Consider the following 23288-nt stretch of genomic DNA (forward strand, 5'->3'; position numbering starts at 1 on the left):
GCAGTAGACAGAGAGGATTATATATTTGTGTAGATTATGTACCGGTACATATATATGTCATTTTAAATTTATTATGAATCTTTTCAAACCCCAAGATACTTGGGGATACCGTTGTGGTAAAGAAGGAGCTAAGCTGAAAGGCGAAGCTCTCGATTTACTGGTCGATCTACGTTCCTGCCCTCACCTATGGTCACGAGCTGTGGGACCGAAAGAACAAGATCCGGATACAAGCGGATGAAATGAGTTTCCTCCGCAGGGTGTCCGGGCTCTCCCTTAGAGATAGGGGGAGAAGCTCAGTCATCCGGGAGGATCTCAGAGTAGAGCCGCTGCTCCTCCATATCGAGAGGAGCCAGATGAGGTGGCTGGGGCATCTGATTCGGATACCTCCCGGACGCTTCCCTGGTGAGGTGTTCCGGGCACGTCCCACCGGGAGGAGACCACGGGGATGACCCAGGACACGCTGGAGAGACTACATCCTTCGGCTGGCCTGGGAACGCCTAGGGATCCCCCCGGAAGAGCTGAATGAAGTGGCTGGGGAGAGGGAAGTCTGGGCGTCCCTGCTAAAGCTACTGCCTAGGCGACCCGACCTTGGATAAGCGGTAGAAAATGGATGGATGGATCTTTTCAATCAAATCTCCCACCTTAAACTCCCTGCTGCTGCCGCTTCAGTTTACCTTGCACTGGCGAATCTAACTTGCATGTCGGTCTCCTGTCCTCTTATGACTTTATGTGTACTCTGTTAAGATTATGGAGACCCCGTCCGACCCACCCACCCCGTGTGTTCTTGTTTTCATGCGCTTGACTGACTCAACATTAGCCGTTTGCTTGAAGAAACGGCTGCTAATGAAAGCTATCCCCGCGAGGATGTCAGGACTTGCGGTTAAAATCACTGAGTACGTTCACTGCGTATCACGCCGTTCCTTGCGCAAACGGATCACTCATCGTACGAGTACATCGCTCCTTAGCGGATCACAAACGACCGAATCACTCTTTAGTTCCTCAGTACACCAGTTCACTGAACGAATCACTCAGTTCACTTAAGTCCCTTCCCCGCCTGCACGGCGCTGCCTGACGCTGACTGCTCATTGGTCATTCGCTGAAGATTCAGAAGTGAGTGACAGAACGCTTCAGCAGTTCCGTTTCCGCTCCCAACCGACTCGCTCGCTAGCTTGTCTCACGGCGGCAACCAAGCTAAAAGAACGAATAATTTCATAAACTGATGCAGCCCTGTAGGCCGGTACCAAGCCCGGATAAGATTAGGAAGACAAAGGCAGAGCAGAGAACCATGTGGTGGAAGCTTAGACAGGACGAGACTGGACCACTGCATCCAAGGTGATCAGAGAGGCAGGCAGGAGAGTACTTTGTGTATCTTCTAGCAGGAAAGGAGAGAAGGAGACTTGGTGGTGGAACCTCACAGTACAGGAAATCATACAAGGAAAAATGTTAGCTAAGAAGAAGTTGGACACTGAGAGGACCAAGGAGAGGCGAAAGGAATACATTCAGATGAGACATAGGGCAAAGGTTGAGGTGGCAAAGGCCAAACAAGAGGCATATGATGACATTTATGCCAGGTTGGACACTAAAGAAGGAGAAAAGGATCTATACAGGTTGGCCAGACAGAGGAATAGAGAGTATTTGCGAGTAACAGTATGGTTTCATGCCTAGAAAGAGTACCACAGATGCATTATTTGCCTTGAGGATGTTGATGGAAACGTACAGAGAAGGTCAGAAAGAGCTACATTGTGTCTTTGACGATCTAGAGAAAGCCTATGACATAGTACCCAGAGAGGAACTGTGGTACTGCATGCAGAAGTCTGGAGTGGCAGAGAAGTATCTTAGAATAATACAGGACATGTACGAGGGCAGCAGAACAGTGGTGAGGTGTGCTGTAGGTGTGACAGACGAATTTAAGGTGGAGGTGGGACTGCATCAGGGATCAACCCTGAGCCCCTTCCTGTTTGCAGTGGTGATGGATAGGCTGACAGATGAGGTTAGACTGGAATCCCCATGGACGAAGCTGTTTGCAGATGACATTGTGATCTGCAGTTAAAGCAGGGAGCAGGTGGAGGAACAGTTAGAAAGATGGAGGCATGCACTGGAAAGCAGAGGAATGAAGATTAGCTGAAGTAAAACAGAATATATGTGTATGAATGAGAAGGGTGGTGGGGGAAGAGTGAGGCTACAGGGAGAAGAGATAGCAAGGGTGGAAGACTTTAAATACTTGGGGTCTACCGTCCAGAGCAATGGTGACTGTGGTCTCCTTTAAGACAGGGTTTTTATGCTTTACAGTGGTAAACTTATTCTTACACTTGTAATAATGTCATGAGTCATCCATCCATCCCTTCTTTAATATGTGCACACAAGACAGTCCTTCATGATACACTATTATATAACTCTGTAGTAATCTTGACATGCACGTTGCAGAATCACTGATGCAATATGCGCGTGAGCGTGTGTGTGTGTGTGTGCGCGCGCGCGCGTGTGTGTGTGTGTGTGTGTGGAAGGGGGGGAAATACGGTACGTTAAATGCATTTTGCTGTCAGGGATTTCCGCACTACTTCCGGTATGACGTCGCTATATCTCAAAATTCCTGATATTTATAGATCTGTTCTTCTTTCTTCGGCTTTGACTCGGAGCAATCCACTTGCTGTGAAATCAGATTTGAACTTCCTTGTTTCCAGTACACACAACGACACTCCTCTAACCTTTTGACAGACACCACATCGGGCCAATAGCCGTCGGGTATCCAGCCCACCAACCATTAGGAATTGAGTGGGCGGGAGGTAGCGTGAGCCTGGCATTCAAGTCTGGTTGCGCCGATCTTGACCAGGATGGGATACTGTGAGTTTTACTAGACACATTACTATATTTATCAATTTCATACTGTAATTTATTGTTTTGCCCTCTTTACTCACGTGTATTATTAGCAATCAAGCATTTGACGTTCGAGTGGCGACGAAGTTCCATGTACGCTAACGTGGCTAGATGTACAGCTTTGCAAATTATTCCAGAAAGAACAACGGTGATTTTCGACTATTGGTTACTATTGATATTAATTCTGATCAGTCAGGGTGATGCTACGTGGCTAATCGCCTCGGTTATAAACGCTAAAAACTACTACGCTGTCTTCCTATTCGTCCTTTTTTATGTGAATTAGTGTGGTCGTTACTATGTTACAGCTAACTTAAACGCCTTTTAAGTTAATTTCGTTAATCATGTAAACAGGGCTACGCTGACTGTTCTAACAGAAAATAAAATGACTTGTTGTGAATTATTAGTCGCTTTTTCCAGTGCATTCTGCACTCACTGTATTTGATTGTACTTTGAATACTAACCAGACTATTTGGGAAACTCGTTTTACGGGATTCCTATTTGTTTTAAAGTACCAGCTTTGCAATTATTATTATTTTTTAAATCTAAAGATATTTTTTTGAATATTATTACAGAGAGCGACAAAGAAGAATTAATGCTGAACGGATACCACGCCTCTTCATCTTTAAAGCGACACCCCATCCACACGGATACTACTTTTCGCAACACTTCCACTTATTAGTTTTTATTTTTCTTTTAAACCGAATGGATATGGAAAAGACTTAACCTGGATGGTGTTGCCAAGTGACTCGTTGACAAGAGCTTACGAGTGAAGTTTGCCAACTTTGTTGTTGTCGCGGCGGAGTTCTTGTGAATTCATTCGAGAAGGGAATTTATACAATTTTGGAGGCACAATGGATCAAGCAAGTGGTGGGGACGACCCCAATAAAGCTTCTAAAAAGAAGTCCAGCGAGGATGAAGGCAGAAACAAAAAGCTGGTATGTGTTCATTTGGAGATGTTACATGAAAAAAAAAAAAGAGTGGAGAAAATCACTAATCCACACGTCCCCCCATTTTTACACTGGAGATTTAAGCCTCGATGGTGTTGTGTCATATATCATATTAAAACAATAAGGAAACATACACTCTCTTGCAATCTTGTTTTTAGTGCAGTGTGTTATTGACGTGGAAGTGTGAGTGCAGGGGATAGATTTCGGAGTTGCATTAAAGAGATGTTTTATCTTTGTGCTGTGCTTTGCACTTAGTGCATCATGTGATCATCCCGTCAATTGGTTCCCCCTAAAAGTGCTGCTGAGAGCCTTCTTGTTGTGACAGTTGGCCCTCCGCGTTTTTATTGCTCATGTTGAAAGTAGCTTTCCCGTTTGTTGACTCATTGCTTTGTGGTGCGGCCCTACCTGTGGGCAATATAACACCTCTTTAGTCAGCCTACGTAATTGGTATTTTGATTTACTCATTGTGGCCTGGGCGTTTCTTCACTCAACTGCAGAAAGTACCAGGCGTTTTTTATTTATTTTTTTATTTGTATTTTTTTTAAAATCACAATGCATTTATTTGTACATGCTTTTTGGGTTTGTGCATTAAAGCAATAACATGTATGTTCTGCCCTTCCCGAAACTGGAATTCAGTATTACAACAACAGAAACTGTCGCTTTGATATGACGTAGGGCGGCCTGTTGTATGTGATGATTCTACAACATTCTACAACGTTTTCATTCTGTTTTGAAGGACAGCCAGTGGGGGAAATATAGATTGTTCAGAAGAGGCAAATGTTGTAAATTAACTAGTATTGCTGCATTTTGTGCATGTGTTGCTCGTTTGTTTATTTTCCTCGGGAAGATGTATGGATTTCGGTCACGACAGACAGCTTTTACTGTTTTCTGTTATCATCGAAGCCTGTCTGCATTTGTGATGATGATATCACACAGAAATATCCCAGTCAGATAGAGTGAGTCATTCCCTATTATTGCTTCTTTTGTGCATGCATTGTTCGGTGCGTGTATTTTGCGTAAGGCACCTTGGGCAGCTAAGGGGTCCTCGGAAAGAAGTTATTGTTCGCTTGCGGAAATTCTTCTTCTTATTATTATGGATTTCACAGTAATTATTGTATGATTATTTTATGCTACAGAAACACAAAATAATATGTTTATTGAGCTTTTTACATAAGACAAGGGGCCGCGCTCCGCCCATTGCTTGGTAAAATGCATAATTTCCTCTACGTCATTCTCGGTGCGCCACCAAGTGGGCCAGTGCAGGAAATGAATCGGGCATTGACTAAATATAAAAAATTCAAATACTGAAAAATACAGCAGGATGTAAGAGGAGCTGATAGGCTTAATCATCTATTAGTGGCTTGGTTGAAAATGACTATTTTTCTTAAATCAAAAACTAGTTACACACTGCAGGTTTAAGACGATCCTGACATGAGAGTTCGAGGTTACGAACTGAAGTAGTCTGAATACGTCATCCCATGTGAAAAGAAGGCACGTTCTGTTACATGTGTTTTTCATACAAATGATTACTGTAGGCGGCACGGTGGACGACTGGTTAGAGCGTCAGCCTCACAGTTCTGAGGACCCGGGTTCAATCCCCGGCCCCGACTGTGTGGAGTTTGCATGTTCTCCCCGTACCTGCGTGGGTTTTCTCCGGGCACTCCGGTTTCCTCCCACATCCCAAAAACATGCATTTATTGGAGACTCTAAATTGCCCGTAGGCATGAATGTGAGTGCGAATGTTTGTCTGTTTCTATGTGCCCTGCGATTGGCTGGCAACCAGTTCAGGGTGTACCCCGCCTCCTGCCCGATGACAGCTGGGATAGGCTCCAGCACGCCCGCGACCCTAGTGAGGATAAGCGGCTCAGAAAATGGATGGATGGATGGATGGATGTTTACTGTAATTTTTTAAAAACTTTAGAACAATTAAACACTAGTGAACATTTTATACAGTGGCCTACTGGTTAGCACTTCTGCCTCATAGTTTTGAGGTACCGGGTTCAAATCCGTCTTTCATGTGTGGTGGTTTCATGTTTTCCCTGTGCCTGCATGGGTTACCTCCCACATTTCTAAAACATGCATGAGAGGTTCATTGAAGACTCTAAATTGCCCGTAGGTGTGAATGTGAGTGTTAATGGTTGTTTGTTTTTATGCGCCTTGCGATTGACTGGTGACTAGTTCAGGGTGTACCCTGCCGGCACCCCCGTGACCCTAGTGAGGATAAGTGGTTCAGGGGTGGAGAGAGGTACAAAAAATTTTTTTTAGCAGTGTTATCATGATCAATATATATAACTAGAAGCCTATTAAGTTTATCATAGACCTCCACAAAGGCTGAACTAGTGATAAAAGTGAAAAAAATCCATGGAACTTTGTATTCGCTTTTTTTGTCCGTCTATATGTCAGCTAATAAGGCAAATTTTCTGGAAGATGGGGAACCAACGGGAGGCGCCAATATGATTCTGGCGGGTGGACGCTTCTGTTGATGCCGTGGTACCTCATAATTCATTTCAAAAAATCCTATGTACCCTAATTCAGATCCACAGCAAAATCTAATCTTCATTTAATCGCTAATGACTCAATGCACTTACTCTACTCCGCTTCGAAAAATGCAGTCAAATGCAACCACTCGGGAACAAAAACGCTTATGGCAAAGTACTTTACACCCGTTTGACGTGAAGGGAGGGTTTTGAAATGTGTCACAAATTAACCTGTAGCTCTTTGGATTTGTGATAGAATTCAGCATCCATCAGTGAGGTCTTTAGCTAGTAGCAAGCAGCAGTGTAGTTTAGAATGAGCCTGGCAGACAGACCTTTCCCTGTTTGCCCGGCGTGCCCTGGCTGTTGGACATGTTGGCAAAATAATTCCAGAAACAACGGTGTGCATCATGTTTCTCCGTGAGGAGTTTGTCTGCAAGAGCGTGAGAGTTTTCAGCCACTTCTGTTTGCTGTCTTTGTATTTGTGCAACTTGGATACTGACCAGATGGTCTTTTCTGGCCTTTTGACACAGAGTTGAAACGCTGTCGCTGCATTATTTTTTCCTCCCAATCCCGGTACTTAAAAATGATGGTACCGAATATTTTTTTTCGGCTAAAAATCACGGTTTGGCTTTGGTATCGGTACTTGGTACAACACTTATAACGAAAATAATAACTTCTGTGATTGACCGGCGACCAGTCCATGGTGTACTCTGCCTCTCGCCCAAAGACAGTTGGGATAGTCTCTAACTCATCTGTGACTCTGATGAGGACAAGAGGTATAGAAAATGGATCGATGGAATTTCAACTTTACACATGCCATGGCTGCTCTTCAACAGTTGGGGTCTACCATGAGACATAATGGTATCAGTCATAGTACATTTAATATGCAGGTATGTGACAAAAAATTGGAATATTGAGGCAAAGTCCATTTATTTCAATAAATAGTTTAAAAACTTGAAACTTGTATGTTATATTAGTTCACCCCACACAAAGTGAAATATTTCAAGGCTTTATTTGTTTAAATTTTGATGATTATGATAGAAAGACACAAAGTATTTCACAAAATTAGAATATCATGACGAAGTTCAACATTGTAGGCTCCCTGTGTCCAAAATCAGCTAATTAACGCAAAACACCTCCAGAGTTTTTCCTGAGCCTTTAAATTGTCTAATTTTGGCTTAGTAGGCTTCAGAATCATGGGGAAGACTGCTGACTTGACGGTTGTGTAGAAAACCCTCATTGACACCCTCCATAAGGAGAAAAAGGTCTCAAAAAGAAATTGAACTCACATTCACACCTACGGGCAATTTAGAGTCTTCAATTAACCTACCATGCATGTTTTTGGGATGTGGGAGGAAACCAGAATGCCCGGAGAAAACCCACGCAGGCACGGGGAGAACATGCAAACGCCACACAGGGGGATTGAACCCCAGTCCTCAGAACTGTGAGGAAGACGCTCTAACCAGTCGTCCACCGTGCCGCCATCCTCTTTTCAGATGAAAGTAAATTTTGCGTTTCATTTGGAAATCAAGGTCACAGTCTGGAGGAAAACTGGAGAAGCACAAAAGGCAAGGTGCGTAAAGTCCAGTGTGAAGTTTGCACAGTCAGTAATGGTTTGGGGAGCCATGTTATTTGCTGGTGTGGGTCCATTGTCTTTTATCAAGTCCACAGTCAACACAGCTGTCTACCAGGAAATTTTTGAGCACTTCATTCTTCCCGCTCCCGATGAGCTTTTTGGAGACAATTATTTTATTTTCCAGCAGGATTTGCCACACCTGCCCACAAAGCCAAAACGACCAAAACCTGCTTTAATACCCATGGAATAACAGTATTTGATTGGCCAGCAAACTCGCCTGACTTGAACCCCATTGAAAATTTATAGGATATTGTCAAGAGGAAGATGAGGGAACAGAAACCCCGAAATGCAGACAATCTGAAGGCCAATATCAAAGCAATGCAGCTGAATTGTGCCAAAAGGCTGATCACCTCCATGCCACGCCGCCTTGATGCTGTAATTAATGCAAAAGGACAACATTTCTGTGTTTAATATCCTTTTTTGTTGCTCACATGAAATATTCTAATTTTGTGAAATACTGTATTTTTGTTTTTGTCTTTCTGCCATACTCATCAAAATTGAAACAAATAAAGGCTTGAAATATTTCACTTTGTATGTGGTGAACTAATATAACATACAAGTTTCACTTTTTGAATCAAATTATTGAAATAAATGGACTTTCCCTCGATATTCGAATTTTTTGGCATATGCATGTAATTACATAATTACACCATCTAGTGGAATAAGAAAAAGGAGGTGTCTATTTGGGGTGTGGCACACATGAAAGTTTTTTTTTTTTTTTTTTTTTTAGTCCTGTGTCGGCTTTTAGGTCAAGCAGAATGGAAAATCTGTATCCCTTTCATGCAGTTTTACTGTGCAGTTTTACTGTGTCACAGTGGAGTTTTTAAGGTTCCGCTGTGGTATTATAATTGAGGTTTATTGAGAATCAGTCGAACAGAACAAAGTTTCAAGAAGGGAGAGAGAAACAAAAACAAAATACAATGCACTAATTGTAAACAGGCTGAGAGAAGTAAATCATTACATTATCTACAACAATGAAACATTAAATATGAGTGTTGCATGGGGCTATAGTGCTACACCCTGTGAGGGAAGGACAGGACAAGATAGAACAGGACAAGGAAAGGAGAAGAAGCATGCAGGACAAGGGTCGTGAACCCCACTGTACAACTGAAGTGTGGTGGCATTAATTATGTGAATTATAAAAGTCGACAGGACGAGAGTATAAGTGAGGAGATACACAAGTGATTTGCATATTCATGAGTTATTTGTCGCAGTAAGTGCGTGACCCCACACCCAGTTAAAGAGTCCAAGGGATGTGTGTCTGCGGATACACGCAAGTGAATTGATACCTTTTTACATGCAGAAAGACTGACCGAAGTGCCCTGTAATTGCTGTGGCCGCACCGCGGCGGCTGAGGACCCCACCTAATCAATTGAGTGGTGGGATCAGGCCCAGGGGTCCACCCGTGAGCAGCCCGGCGGACGGGACACGTCCCACACCGAGGGACCCAGGGTGGTCCGCCGGCCCTACCGAGGCGCCCCGACAACCGGCCATCCAGAGGGGGCCGCAGGGACCCAATGCCACCTCCCCCATACAACCCCCACCCCACCAACGCGCTCTCCAGCACCCCCTGTCAGGACTCCAAAAAGGTTGGGTACTCTGAACTGCTGTTTGGTGCATAGGCACAAACAACAGTCAGGACCCGTCCTCCCACCCGAAGGCAGGCTACCCCCTCGTCCACCGGAGTGAACCTCAACGTACAGGCACCGAGCCGTGGGACAGTAAGTGTACCCTCACCTGCTCGGCACCTCTCACCGTGGGCAATTCCAGAGTTGAAGAGTGTCCAACCCCTCTCAAGAGGACTGGTACCAGAACCCAAGCAATGTGTTGAGGCGAGCCCGACTATATCTTGTTGGAACTTCTCGACCTCACACACCAGCTCAGGCTCCTTCCCTCCCAGAGAGGTGACATTCCACATTCCTAGAGCTAGCTTCTGTAGCCGGGGATCAGAGCGCCAAGGTCCCTGCCTTCGGCCACCTATGGCCCCTCCCACAGGTGGTGAGCCCATGGGAAGGGGGGACCCACGTTACCCTTTGGGCTGTGGCTGGCCGGGCCCCATGGGTGCAGGCCCAGCCACCAGGCGCTCGCCTTCAAGCCCCACCTCCAGGCCTGGCTCCGGAGGGGGCTCCCGGTTACCCGCATCCGGGCATAGGAAACCTCAATCCAGTTATATTTTTCATCAGAGGGCTCTTTTAGCCGTGCTTTGTCTGGTCCCTCACCTCAGACCTGTTTGCCATGGGTGACCCTACCAGGGGCGTGAAGCCCCGACAACTTAGCTCCAAGGATCATTGGGACACACAAACCCCTCCACCACGATAAGGTGACGTCTTCCAGGAGGGGATGGGGTAATATAAAACTGCAAATCATGCAGCTGCACACGCACACGCGCACACACACGCAAACACACACACACACGTCAGTAATTGTATGAACGTGGTGGTTAAACAATATTTCCATCACTTAAGACTAAAAAAGTTGGATTTTTGAATAGCCTAAATACTGTATTTCTGACTTTGTCACTAAACTGAATTTTCTGAGGGGTTGATGCGCTCTTCCCCCCAAAGGTTTTACACATATTTGAGTTGAACATAATGAACCAGAGTTGATACCACAGACTTGAAATGCAAAATTTCAAGTTGGAATGCTGCTATGTTATTAACTTTTCCCACAACTAGGGCCAAATACTGTGTTGCAAACGTCTCGTAATCACTGGTTGTGTTCCAGAAACGCTTTAAAAGGAAAGTGTGACCACACTGACTGCAAGACAGGAAATCAGGGAGGGAAGTGAGATGCCATGTGCCCCACAAGCTATCGTGACATTACTTTGCAACTCGGAAATATCCTGACTCCCGACTTTTCCGTGTCTGCATGACCTCACCCTGCAAATGTTTCTGATTCCTTAGAGAGGTCTCCGTAATAAAAAATATCCCCCTTTTCTCAGCCCTCCAAAGAGAATCAACATGTTCACAAGTTGTTGCTGAAATCTCAGAGGAAGTAGTTATTCACCTCTGGGTGGGTGCATGAGCTGTCGTAATTTGTTCATCCCACACTTTTTTTTCTGGCTTGAAGTCTACTTGGAGCTCAGAGATGGCAACTTTGTGAATGACTGGAATACCCTACTTTATCGATCAAGTAGTTTTTAGGGGTTTTCATCCAATGTGGCTGTACCCTACTAACATAAGCCCCTTGCATCTAAGATGGCTTTTTACCCCGCCTTTTTCTTGGCTCGCTTTTTCTCTTACACAACAGTGATGTCTTAGTCAAAACACTAGGGGCACCATGTAAAAACGAGGATGTAGATAAGAGCTCTAAAAAAGAGACAAAAGAAGAAAATAGTGCCGAAAAAGAAAGTAGCTGTGTGGAAAAATTAGATATACGGATGCCATGTTAGCACTGGGTGCTGAGCTGCAACTAAAATACGAGACTGCTTTTTGAGAACACCACACTGACCATACCAGACTGTCCAGAACAGGTGGCCTGCTGGCCCGACCCAACCAAACTGTGGCAACTCCTAGCAGTGGCTCACTCAGCTTGAGCACTGACGAAGAACACACCTAGATCCGATAACTAATGTGAATTGCAGGACACACTGATCATCAACACTTCAAACGCACCTTGGGGCCCCTGGTTTGCTACCCGAGGCTGGGGTAGCTCATTGCTTTGCCTGGCTGGGTGGCGGCTGGGCGCTCCCCTCTCGCTAAGCACATTACTAAGCGGAGGAAAATAAACTAAACAGGATTCCCTCAGTAATGGTTAGCGAAGAGGGAAATCAAACATTGTAATTACCGATATAAACGATCGAGGGTTATATCGTATGGTCGATGTTTTTATATCGCACAATCTAAGTACAACCCCAATTCCAATGAAGTTGCGACATTGTGTTAAACATAAATAAAAACAGAATACAATGATTTGCAAATCATGTTCAACCTATATTTAATTGAATACACTACAAAGACAAGATATTTAATGTTCAAACTGATAAACTTTATTGTTTTTAGCAAATAATCATTAACTTAGAATTTTATGGCTGCAACACGTTCCAAAAAAGCTGGGACAGGTGACAAAAAAGACTGAGAAAGTTGAGGAATGCTTATCAAACACCTGTTTGGAACATCCCACAGGTGAACAGGCTAATTAGGAACAGGTGGGTCCCATGATTGGGTATAAAAAGAGCTTCCCTGAATTGCTCAGTCATTCACAAGCAAAGATGGGGGGAGGCTCACCTCTTTGTGAACAAGTGTGTTAGAAAATAGTCAAACAGTTTAACGACAATGTTCCTCAACGTACAATTGCAAGGAATTTAGGGATTTCATCATCTACCTTCCATAATATCATCAAAAGGTTCAGAGAATCTGGAGAAATCACTGCATGTCAGCGGCAAGGCCGAAAACCAACATTGAATGCCCGTGACCTTCGATCCCTCAGGCGGCACTGCATCAAAAACCGACATCAATGTGAAAAGGATATCACCACATTAGCTCAGAAAACCACCCACCCATCCATCCATCCATTTTCTGAGCTGCTTATCCTCACAAGGGTCGCGGGAGTGCTGGAGCCTATCCCAGCTATCTTCGGGCAGGAGGCAGGGTACACCCTGAACTGGTTGCCAGCCAATCGCAGGGCACACATAAACAAACAACAATTTGCACTCACATTCACACTTAGGGGATATTTAGAGACTTAAATTAACCTACCATGCATGTTTTTGGGTTGTGGAAGGAAACCGGAGTGCCCGGAGAAATCCCACGCAGGCACGGGGAGAACATGCAAACTTCACAAAGGCGGGGCCGGGGATTGAACCCCGCTCCTCAGAACTGTGAGGCAGCCGCTCTAACCAGTCGCCCACCGTGCTGCCTCTCAAAAAACCAATGTCAGTAAATACAGTTCGGCGCTACATCCGAAAGTGCAACTTGAAACTCTATGCAAAGCATAAGCCATTTATCGACAACACCCAGAAACGCCGTCGGCTTCTCTGGGCCCAAGCTCATCTAAGATGGACTGATGCAAAGTGGAAAAGTGTTCTGTGGTCCGAATTGTCCACATTTCAAATTGTTTTTGGAAATTGTGGACGTCGTGTCCTCCGGGCCAAAGAGGAAAACAACCATCCGGACTGTTATGGACGCAAAGTTAAAAAACCAGCATCTGTGATTGTGTGGCGCTGTGTTAGTGTCAATGGCATGGGTACCTTTCACAAATACAGGTTTTGGAGAAACATATGCTGCCATCCAAGCAACGTCTTTTTCATGGACGTTCCTGCTTATTTCAGCAAGACCATGCCAAACCGCATTCTGCATGTGTAACAACAGCGTGGCTTCATAGTAAAAGAGTGCGGGTCCTATACTGGCCTGCCTGCAGTCCAAACCTGTCTCCCAATGAAAATGTGTGGCGCATTACGAAGCGTAAAATACGACAACGGAGACCCCGGACTGTTGAACAGCTGAAACTGTACATCAAGCAAGGATGGGAAATAATTCCACCAACAAAGCTTCAACAATTACTGTCCTCAGTTCCCAAACGTTTATTGGATGTTGTTAAAAGGCGATGTAACACAGTGGTAAACATGACCGTCTCAGCTCTTTTGGAACGTGTTGCAGCCATAAAATTTTAAGTTAATGATTATTTGCTAAAAACAATTAAGTTTATCAGTTTGAACATTAAATATCTTGTTTTTGTAGTGTATTCAATTACATATAGGTTGAACATGATTTGCAAATCATTGTATTCTGTTTTTATTTATGTTTAACACAGCGTCCCAACTTCATTGGAATTGGGATTGTAGAATCAGCAGTATTTGTGCGTGTCTGATGCAAACTGGCACACACTGGTTGAGTTTTGTCTAAACTGAATCAAACTAGTCTGTAGAGGAGAAACACTACATGTGTATGTTTGTGTTACAAGTCACTACGAAGGATTACATCACAATTACACCATTTGGGCTTTGCGCCCAGAACGTAGATACTTAACCCAGCCAAGGACATTAGAATAACACGACTAAAGTTAGTTAAAGTTATGGCCTGTTGTGTTGATATTGGGGGTGTGGGGTGGGGGTGGGGGGGATGTATCGAGAGAACGAGAGGACCTTTTTAAAGGAATTCAGAAGAGCAGGCTTATGGGAGAATGTTTCTTTTTTGCATACCAGCACAAAAGATGTTGTCTCACTAAGCTGCACAAGGGGAAAAGTCATTCCCATGTATCCACATAATAGTAAGACTACGCATGATCCTAGCATGCGCTCTTACAAGAATTTAGTGGAAAATTGTACAGAACGTTAAATGCTATATTTGGGCTGTACAATTTTCCAGAAACACAAGAGTCACTCTGCCTTTACAACCCCTCAATGTGATTAAAATGTAATATTTTTTGCCATGAAAAAGTCAGAGTTCAGTGCTTACGGCAGAGTGTTTTCATGAAATTAATTAAAATCCAAGGGAATCCTTTTTTAATAAGCCGAGTAAAAGTACTGCATGCATTGCTTTCGGTTTCACGCAAATCTGATTGTTTTTTTCATGAGAAAAAGGCTCAATAAGCTACCCTCAAAAAACCTCATTACAAACCAAAGTTGAAGCTAGTAAATGAAAAGTGAAAGCTCATATTCTGAATGGTTTTATTTGAGACCATTTGTAATTAACACCGGAACAATTAAACCAGGTCGTTGTTCAGTAATTATGGTAATGAGGATTTCAGGCAATGTAGATGTTGTCTTAATTAAGAGATCTTAGACCCCTGTCTCAGTGTCCTGGACAGTAGATGGCGACTCGAGTCTCCGCTAGTTGCGGAGACGTCTCCGTGACGTCGCCTCAAGACTAGCCTGGTGAGCCAGGACGAGCCAGGAGTCCCGGTGAAATTAAACGTTCGATTTCATCGGAGACCTTTTGGAGACTCCTCTCTCTACTGTATATGCTCACAATAAAGAAAAACCTTAACATAGTTTAATGTCCCTAAACTAGGAGCAATCGCTACACAAATTTATATGGACATCTCTATGTATGCCTACTTAAAATTTTGAAAATATCAGAACGATGGCCCCAATATTTGGGACTTAAAGCGTTTTCCTCATGACAGTTCTGTCCCGGTGTCCGTGCTCCACCGGCTGAGCGTGGAGAATGCACACACACACTTAAAGGCTTCTTTATACTCGTGCGGACAGCAACCTCGCTGACGTCACTGTGGCTGTCCCGCGCGTAGTTTGCCTTTATACTCGAGTGCAAACCATATGCGCAGTTTTGAAAATGTACTGCAGTTCACCTCCAAGTCGGCGGTGTCGCTACGGCTGATATTGGCTAGGACACCACAGGGTGGAGTTTCCTCTGCATTTTTTTGGCCATTTCCGGTAGCCGTTTTACTTTCCTTTCAGTAACAAGGAACAAAGCAACAATGACAATCGTGGAACAGAGTCTGCTAGAACAAATGGACCTACATGACCAGATGATACGTTTAATTATGCTGCAAAATCGATCGACAAGGCGGCGGCGTAGATGGTATGTAGAACCAAGGGGCACGCTGAGTACGTCATCACAGCATGTAACTAAAACGGACCAATCACGAGAGATGATCTCCGTGGCGTTCGACGCGCAGCAACAATTTTTGCCGTGTGCGTGTCAAGCTACGCAGAGGGGGCCGCGCGGGCCAATTCAGCGGTCACGTGATGCAATGCGGGCGTTGTCGGCTGCGCGACCGCGGGATTATAAAGAGACCTTAACACACACGCACTTACACACACGTGTTCATAGGTCATCTTTTTCAGATGACCTATGAAGCTTTCGACACTTTGATACATGAGCTTTGGTAAAGCTTCTGTAGGTCTTGTTGGCATTAGTCTTTATCCAAATGGCCAAACACTTAAAAAGCTCATCTATTGTATATTCCTACCGCTGTTGTGTACCTTTCCCACGATGCATTGATTGAATGTAGCCAGTGTTGAGCAGGCATGTGAGGCAGGAAATGCACCACGTGTGAGTGTGTTCATGGCATTCAGGAAGTTGGAGGGAGAGAGAGGAAGCAGTGAAGAATGTTTTAGTGACACAGTGGAAGAAACCCCTTCTTATGTCTGCATCCAGGCTCATTCAATGTACTTTTACAAGACAGCAGTCAGACTTATTTGTCTATTAAAAATGGACCTCTCCTGTACTATCTGTGAAAGTTTCTATTAATTACACAAAGAGTAAGGTGCTCTCCCTAAAGGAGAACAGATAACAATAAAAATATATTTGAAAAAAATAATCCCACAGCTGACATAGCGCCTACCCGGAAGGTGTACAGTATGTCAGGCTGAGAATGTGGTATCAAGTTGGCATTTTTTTCTGACTGGACAGACAGGTTGTATTGGTATCGGCGCATTTCTAAAAAGTAAATTCTAAAGACATTTACTGTACAAACCCCAATTCCAATTAAATTGGTCATGGAGAAGGTAAATAAAAACAGAATCCATCCATCCATTTTCTGAACCACTTATCCTCACTTGGGTCGTGGGTGTGCTGGCACTTATTCTTTCAACCTATATTCAATTGTGACAGTTTTATTTACAGAAAGACACATCACAAGAAATGTCAGGTTGTATGGTCCTTTACCAAAGCTAAATTGAGAGGGAAAAGGATAAGTAAAACAAGATAAGTCCCATCCAAAAGTATTGGAATGGCAAGGTCAAAATTTGTAATTGATGCAGCGGCACGGTGAATGACTGGTTAGAGCGTCTGCCTCACAGTTCTGAGGACCGGGGTTCAATCCCCGGCCCTGCCTGTGTGAAGTTTGCATGTTCTCCCCGTGCCTGCATGGGTTTTCTCCGGGCACTCCGGTTTCCTCCCACATCCCAAAAACATGCATGCGAGGTTAATTGACAACTCTAAATTGCCCGTAGGTGTGAATGTGAGTGCAAATGGTTGTTTGTTTATATGTGCCCTGCGATTGGCTGGCAACCGGTTCAGGGTGTACCCTGCCTCCTGCCCGATGATAGCTGGGATAGGCTCCAGCAATCCCGCGACCCTTGTGAGGATAAGCGGCTCAGAAAATGGATGGATGGATGTAATTAATTGCTCTCGCCCGAAGTAAGCTGAGATAGGCACCTGCACACCCGCAACCCTATTGAGGATGAGTGGTTTAGAAAATGCCTAGATGGATGGATTTATTCTTTGAAGCGTAATTACTAATTTATGCAACTGCAGTGCCTTGATTTTAGTGAGCCTTCATAGCCATAAATGCATTTGTATGAATACTTTTTTTTAAAGCGGCTCAAATAATGTAGTATAAAGATGCTAAATACTAGACTTTACACGGATATGATCAGCTTGAACAGTATCGGCCGATAATTAGCATTTTATGCTGATTGGCTGATGGGCTTTAATGTCATAATTCACTGATCTGATCAATGACGTCATTGATCGGCTCCACAAAAGACATTTACTCCGCGTCGCTGTCGTGTACAGAATATTTGAATCCAAAAACTGGTTTATTTTTATCCTTGTCGTGTGTCTTTTTGACATAGTACTGTAAATATCTGACCACCAATAAAGTTATTTAACAAAAAAAATGTTGGCGGTGTGGGACAGACAACACATCTGAGACAAACTACACGTAATGCCTGGATCAGACTAAAAGACAAATTTGGTCTTTCACGATTGCACTATGTCAGACTACTGCAATAAAATCGTGTATTCCGATACCACCGCATCCCATCTTTTACGTCTTTTTTTCAGTATACAGTACACAAGTATATACAGTAAATGAACAAGTCATTTAAATAGACACATTGCTCCATCTTGTGATTGGATCAGTGATGGGTTATTGTTTTTTTTAAACTCGCTGATCTGTGATCGGCCCCAAAAATCCTGATCGTGTAAAGCCTACTAAATACTACAAAATATTCACTAAAACCTAATGTATTATATCATGAATACTGTATACAGGGTCAGAACAGGTTGTGGTGGACCGATAGAGCCGGGCTGGCATCTCAGAATAAAAGACAGACCTAGCTGAATGGTATTTTTGTTGACAAGTGTCAGCTAAATCATGCTAGTCCTTAAGGATTAATTAACAAGAGATTTGTAGGGACAGATAACATAACCCGAGGGCCTCACTGTGCAGTCACATGGTCATGGCGCCTCGTGAAAATCCATTCAAATGTTGGCTGGGCTGCCTTTTGTGTTCTTCCCCTTTAAAATTATTGCTGTTTTAGGACACTACCAGGACCATTGCCCACCTTGAATAATAGACGAGCCTGACCACTCACTCACTCTTGCCCATTTAAAGGCATAGCTGACAGACACTGAAAATCTTTATTTTTCAAAGCAATTACTGTGTTCCAAGATATTTTTAGATAGCTCATTGTGCAGTTTTGAGATTTTGAGTTTTTACCATGCAAGCCAGCTGAGAGGACAAGTGTGCAAGTTTTTTAAAAATCCAATGCCCTTTTGCATGCTATTTTGCAAAATGCATGTGCCAAATCTTCTACGCTGCCCCCCCCCCCCCCCCTCACACACAGTTTATGCACTTTATGTGCTGCACTGATGAGTATCCTTCATCCCTTCATTTTGAGATCATTATATTTTGCAATACCTATAGGGAAAAGTAATTTATTTATTTGTGATGTTTATAATTGTTAAATAATCCTCCTGCTTTATAATCTAAATACATTTGGCTGTGTCCGGTTTTATACATTTATAAACTTTAATACCATAAATATTGAGTCATATCGAATATCGACATTAGGGCAAAAAAAATATTGTGATATCAAATTTAGGCCATATCGCCCAGCACTGCTTCAAGCTCTTCTGAAGTGAGGCAAGTTGAACCTACTGACCGACTGTGTTTGCACTTTAGAAAATTGAAGACACATAACGTTATAGGATTTTATTAGATATCATATTGTTCCTCGTCAAGCTTTATATTTTTCGTAAAATATTCACAAAAGCAATGACGATCAAAAGATTAATCTCTCATTAGCTACCAATAACTTGCATGTCAGTCCTAAATACTTGATGGCTGCATTTTGGTGATATTTTTACCTTTTATAGTAGGCCTACTTACAAAAGATCACGTATTGAGACGCGTCACCATCTGAACATTTTCCAATCAATAATTAAATGATTAATACTTTTATGTGTCAAGAAACTTGTAGGTTTTGTGTTGGCCTGTATTAAACATTTTTGATCAAATACATTGCCTATGCTTCGGCCAGGTGCCCGGATTTGGGACCGATTTGTTCGTAACCACATATTTAAGGCAAAATCCTGGTTACCACTGTTGTACAGAAGCTTTGATGCACATCTTTGCCCAGCATCAGCTGGGACAAACCTGGATACTGCGATAAAAAGCCAGGAAAACTGTTTCTCAGCCAATGTTAAATGGAAGCGGCGTTTCTGCCAACTAATTTTATGCGCATGGGCACAATTACGTCACTCTTCGGCGAATGCTGAAGCCCTATGAACAGTGCATGGCACACAAATAAGAGAGATTAGTCCACGACAACAAATGATGTCCTTAACAGAAGTATTTAAAAATGCCCACGCAATATGAAAGGGACACTAAAAGATGGAAATAACTGATTTCATTTCATACTACATCATGAAAGCTATTGCTACTTTAATAACAACTGTGGTCCACAGTTCTCTTAAGTGCCTCCTTAGATACTGTACATTGTGCCATCGTGAAAATATTTTTTCAAAACTGCGGTGCCCAACCTGTACAGGTTGAAAAGAAATACATCAAACAATTATTTGTCTACAAGAGATTAAGGTTTTTATTTTTAATTTTTTTTTTATTTTGACATGGCAGTGTTTGTTTTGTTTGCAAAATATGGAACATATTATCCCCTTTTAAAGTTTCTATTGTACAGGCCATAATAAAACATAAACTTAAAAATAAAATATTAGTGTTGTTCGGAGTTTTTCTGGTGGTGTTTGTTTTGGCTGAGATACAAATATTCCTGACAAAATATCCAGAATGTTCCAGAGATCGCTGTATAAGGCAACTTAACATAGTCATTTTAAAAATGATCTTTTTCACAAGTTGAAAGTTATTTCCTACATAAACACTGCACTATTAGAATTATTTATTTTGCTTTCAAGAAATATGTAGGTTTTTTTGGGGGGGGGCGGGGACTTTTATTCTTTTTGTACAAAACATTTTCAGGCTAACTGATCTGTTTTCAATTCAATAGTTTCAATAAAATTCAATAGTTTCAATAAATAACGCTTAATTGTTCATCTTTGCATGTTCATTTCAGTTGTTTTGAAATTGTACAAATATTTAGAAAATAACCTGAGTTGAGTGTGAAATAATTGTGCCTAAACGTGAATCGAGGTAGGTTCAATTAATTGTGATTTTGATTTTTCTCATAATTGCCCAGCCCTAACACAATTCTCATTTTTTGGACTCTAAACATCACCAAAATGGATATGAAATTAAACAAACAAGATAGTGTCATATTTCAGTGAAACCTATGCCAATGTTCAAGTTTGTGTTTTTGAACAGTATTTGATTCAAATAAAACATTTTCAATTCACTGATGGTGTAGTGGTACACTTGCCTGACTTTGGTGAAGGCAGCGTGGGTTCCGTTCCCACTCAGTGACGGTGTGAATGTGAGTGCGAATGGTTGTGTTTCTTTATCTGCCCTGCGATTGACTGGCGACCAGTTCAGGGTGTAGTCTGCCTTTCGCCCGAAGTCAGCTGGGATAGGCTCCAGTGTCCTGTGACCCTAACCAGGATAAGCGGTGTTGAAAATGGATGGATGGATAAAACATTTTCAGCCCTATTACAAGAGATTTTACAAGAGACTCTGTACTGCAAAGTACTCAAATTCAAATTTAAGTATGTGTGGTATTAATTCATCTCTAGAAAATAGTGATCACATTTTTCTTGCAATTGGGAAATGAATTTGCAATGAGCAACTAACTGTCAGTAGCCATTCAGGAAAAGTGATTTGCCTCTTGAAAAGAACACAATCAGGATTAAAATACATATGCTCCTTGAGTCAGGTTTAATCCTGTCTTTATTTCCCTGTTTGTTGGTTCAAATATGGTCACACACAGAAACTAACATTAATTCCTCTAAATTTGATTGCCTGGAAAGGTACATTGTTTTACATGCGTTCATAAGCAACAATTCAAACACCAATACAGGGTTTGTTGTCTACACTTCCTTCCTGAGTTCCCAAAGGCAGCCACTGAATGCAGTATGAAAAATATGTGACTTAATTATGACAAGGATTCGTCCAGACAGTGTGTAATTGGATAATTCTGCCTGACTTTGGTGCTCTCTGATGCCAGAAACCCAATTGTGTGCACCATATTGGCAACAGTGTACACTGTACCTGAGTCCACAAAGACAACTGATGTTGTTGTGATCACAGATATGAACAATAGGTAGATACGACACACCCCTTTGAGCAGCATGCCTGCGGCGATGCAAAGGTAGTAGGGGCTAAGTGTCAGTGCATTCCATGTTTGTGGAGGGGACGAAAACCAAAATAACAAGGATGCCTGCACATTGTGCTGCACACGGTTGCACACAATGCTCTGCAATCACAACAAGGGAACTGGGAATAACCTTTCACAGGTAAAAATATGTTCTTTTTTTTTTTCAATGTTCTTTTTTGATAGCACATGCTTTGGCGTTGACAAAAAAAAGTGAACATTAAAATCAGTTGAGAAATGCGCAAGCAACGGTATGACGACTTATTTTCAGTGTACATGCATTGCCTTTGATGGGAACGTTGACCTCACCATCTTAGCCACTACGTAGACTCATTGCTAAGCCAGGCTGCTGCATCGCGCTGGCGTCTTCTCTTCATATCTGCGGGTGTGATGTTTATAGCGAACATATTTCCTCACATAGCGTAGTTTTTTGTGTAGTTGGATATTCAACTGCAGAGTACCAGATGTCTGTTCTTGGTTGAGATGGAGGCCTTTATTTGTACAAATACTTTTTTTTTTCAATAATATAAAATTAATATATTTTGTTTTCCCAGGGTGACTATCTGCCTGTAGAGGGAGACCAAGCCGTTCTGATTAAGTTGCCAAAACTGTTGGCAGTTATCCCCTGTTATTATTAGAAGACATCCATTTTCAACACCACTTATCCTGGTTAGGGTCGCAGGGCGCTGGAGCCTAGCCCAACTGACTTCAGGCGAAAGACAGACTGCACCCTGAACTGGTCGCCAGTCAGTCACAGGGCACATATAATTCATACCGTCACTGAGTGGGACTGAACCCACGCTGCCCACACCAAAGTCAGGCGAGTGTACCACTACACCATCAGTGTGATTAGAAGTCATTAAAGCTAATTTGTTTCTAAACTTGTACAAAAGGCACCGCGGCCAACAACGTTATCACGATCGTTCTGGTGGGTGACATAAAATGACATCATACAGATGGTCCAGTTAAATTGGTTGGGAATAATAGTTATTGCTTTCGCTTAATGCTGTGTAATGTTGCCAATCCTTAACATAAATGGTTTGTTTTTACGTTACAGAACCGTTGTATAGATATCTGTTTAGTGTTCCTTATACCATCAGGAGCAAGAATAAAATATTATGATTTATTGTGTTTTTTATTGATTATATGCAAACTCGATTTGTGTCCCTAAACTGACTTTCAATATGATTTTATCAAGGGGAGACCTAGAACTCATTTGGCTCATTTCCTTAAAAGGGGATGATGGTTTTCTCATTTATGATGATGAAAAAGTTTACTTTAATAAGGGAGGAGGGTGCCCCGAGGACATGTAAGCTTGATTGTTAAATTCCGTTCTTGCAATGTTGCTAAGATAATGTGGCAAGGAAAGGCCCTCAAGTTAAGGCAATTTGCCAACCAGTGGTTTGATTGTTGTAGATAGATTAGAAAATGTTTAAGTGAGCCATTTGAAAAGTAACCTGTATTTCACGTAGAAATACACAGCTATTGAATGCCAGGGTTGATGACACATGAACGGTCTGATTTAGCAACGGGAGAAGTTGTTGCCCATGTCATGTTTATTGAGAAGAAATCATGCTGGGCAGACAAGTCTTACAATTCCACTGAATGAGTTAAATGAATTCTGAAGGAAAGTCAATGCACAAGTGCTCACTCTGTATGTCTGGCTGGTTGCTGTTCTACTTTGCCCTATTGGTGACAGAGTGTGTTTTGTTAACTGTCCAAACAGTCCATATCAAGGAGATGATTTCACAGATTTTCACAGATATGGTCGCCCGGGCACTTATAGACAAACAGTCATTCACATTCACAGCTATTGACAGTTTTTGGTCTTAAATATACCAATCATGCATGTTTTTGGATTGTGGGAGGAAGCCAGAGAAAAAACTCACAAGCACAGAGAGAACATGCAAACTCCACACAGGAGGGCCAGAGCTGAGTTTCAT

At 42.6% G+C, this 23288-nt stretch overlaps 1 protein-coding gene across 5 annotated transcripts in view; it reads left to right on the forward strand.

Moving 5' to 3' along the window:
- The first annotated feature begins 2776 nt into the window (after nucleotides 1-2776).
- The window catches only part of diaph2 (diaphanous-related formin 2), a 527556-nt gene continuing 507044 nt past the window's right edge, over nucleotides 2777-23288 (forward strand). For all 5 annotated transcript variants that reach the window (XM_061686696.1, XM_061686691.1, XM_061686695.1 and 2 more), the window contains exons 1-2: nucleotides 2777-2841; nucleotides 3447-3809. In XM_061686696.1, the coding sequence (XP_061542680.1) occupies nucleotides 3726-3809 (84 nt within the window). In that variant the 5' untranslated portion in view covers nucleotides 2777-2841; nucleotides 3447-3725. The remainder of the gene's footprint in view (nucleotides 2842-3446; nucleotides 3810-23288) is intronic.

The sequence above is a fragment of the Phycodurus eques genome, chromosome 9, assembly GCF_024500275.1.
Source record: "Phycodurus eques isolate BA_2022a chromosome 9, UOR_Pequ_1.1, whole genome shotgun sequence".
NCBI classification, from domain to species: domain Eukaryota; kingdom Metazoa; phylum Chordata; class Actinopteri; order Syngnathiformes; family Syngnathidae; genus Phycodurus; species Phycodurus eques.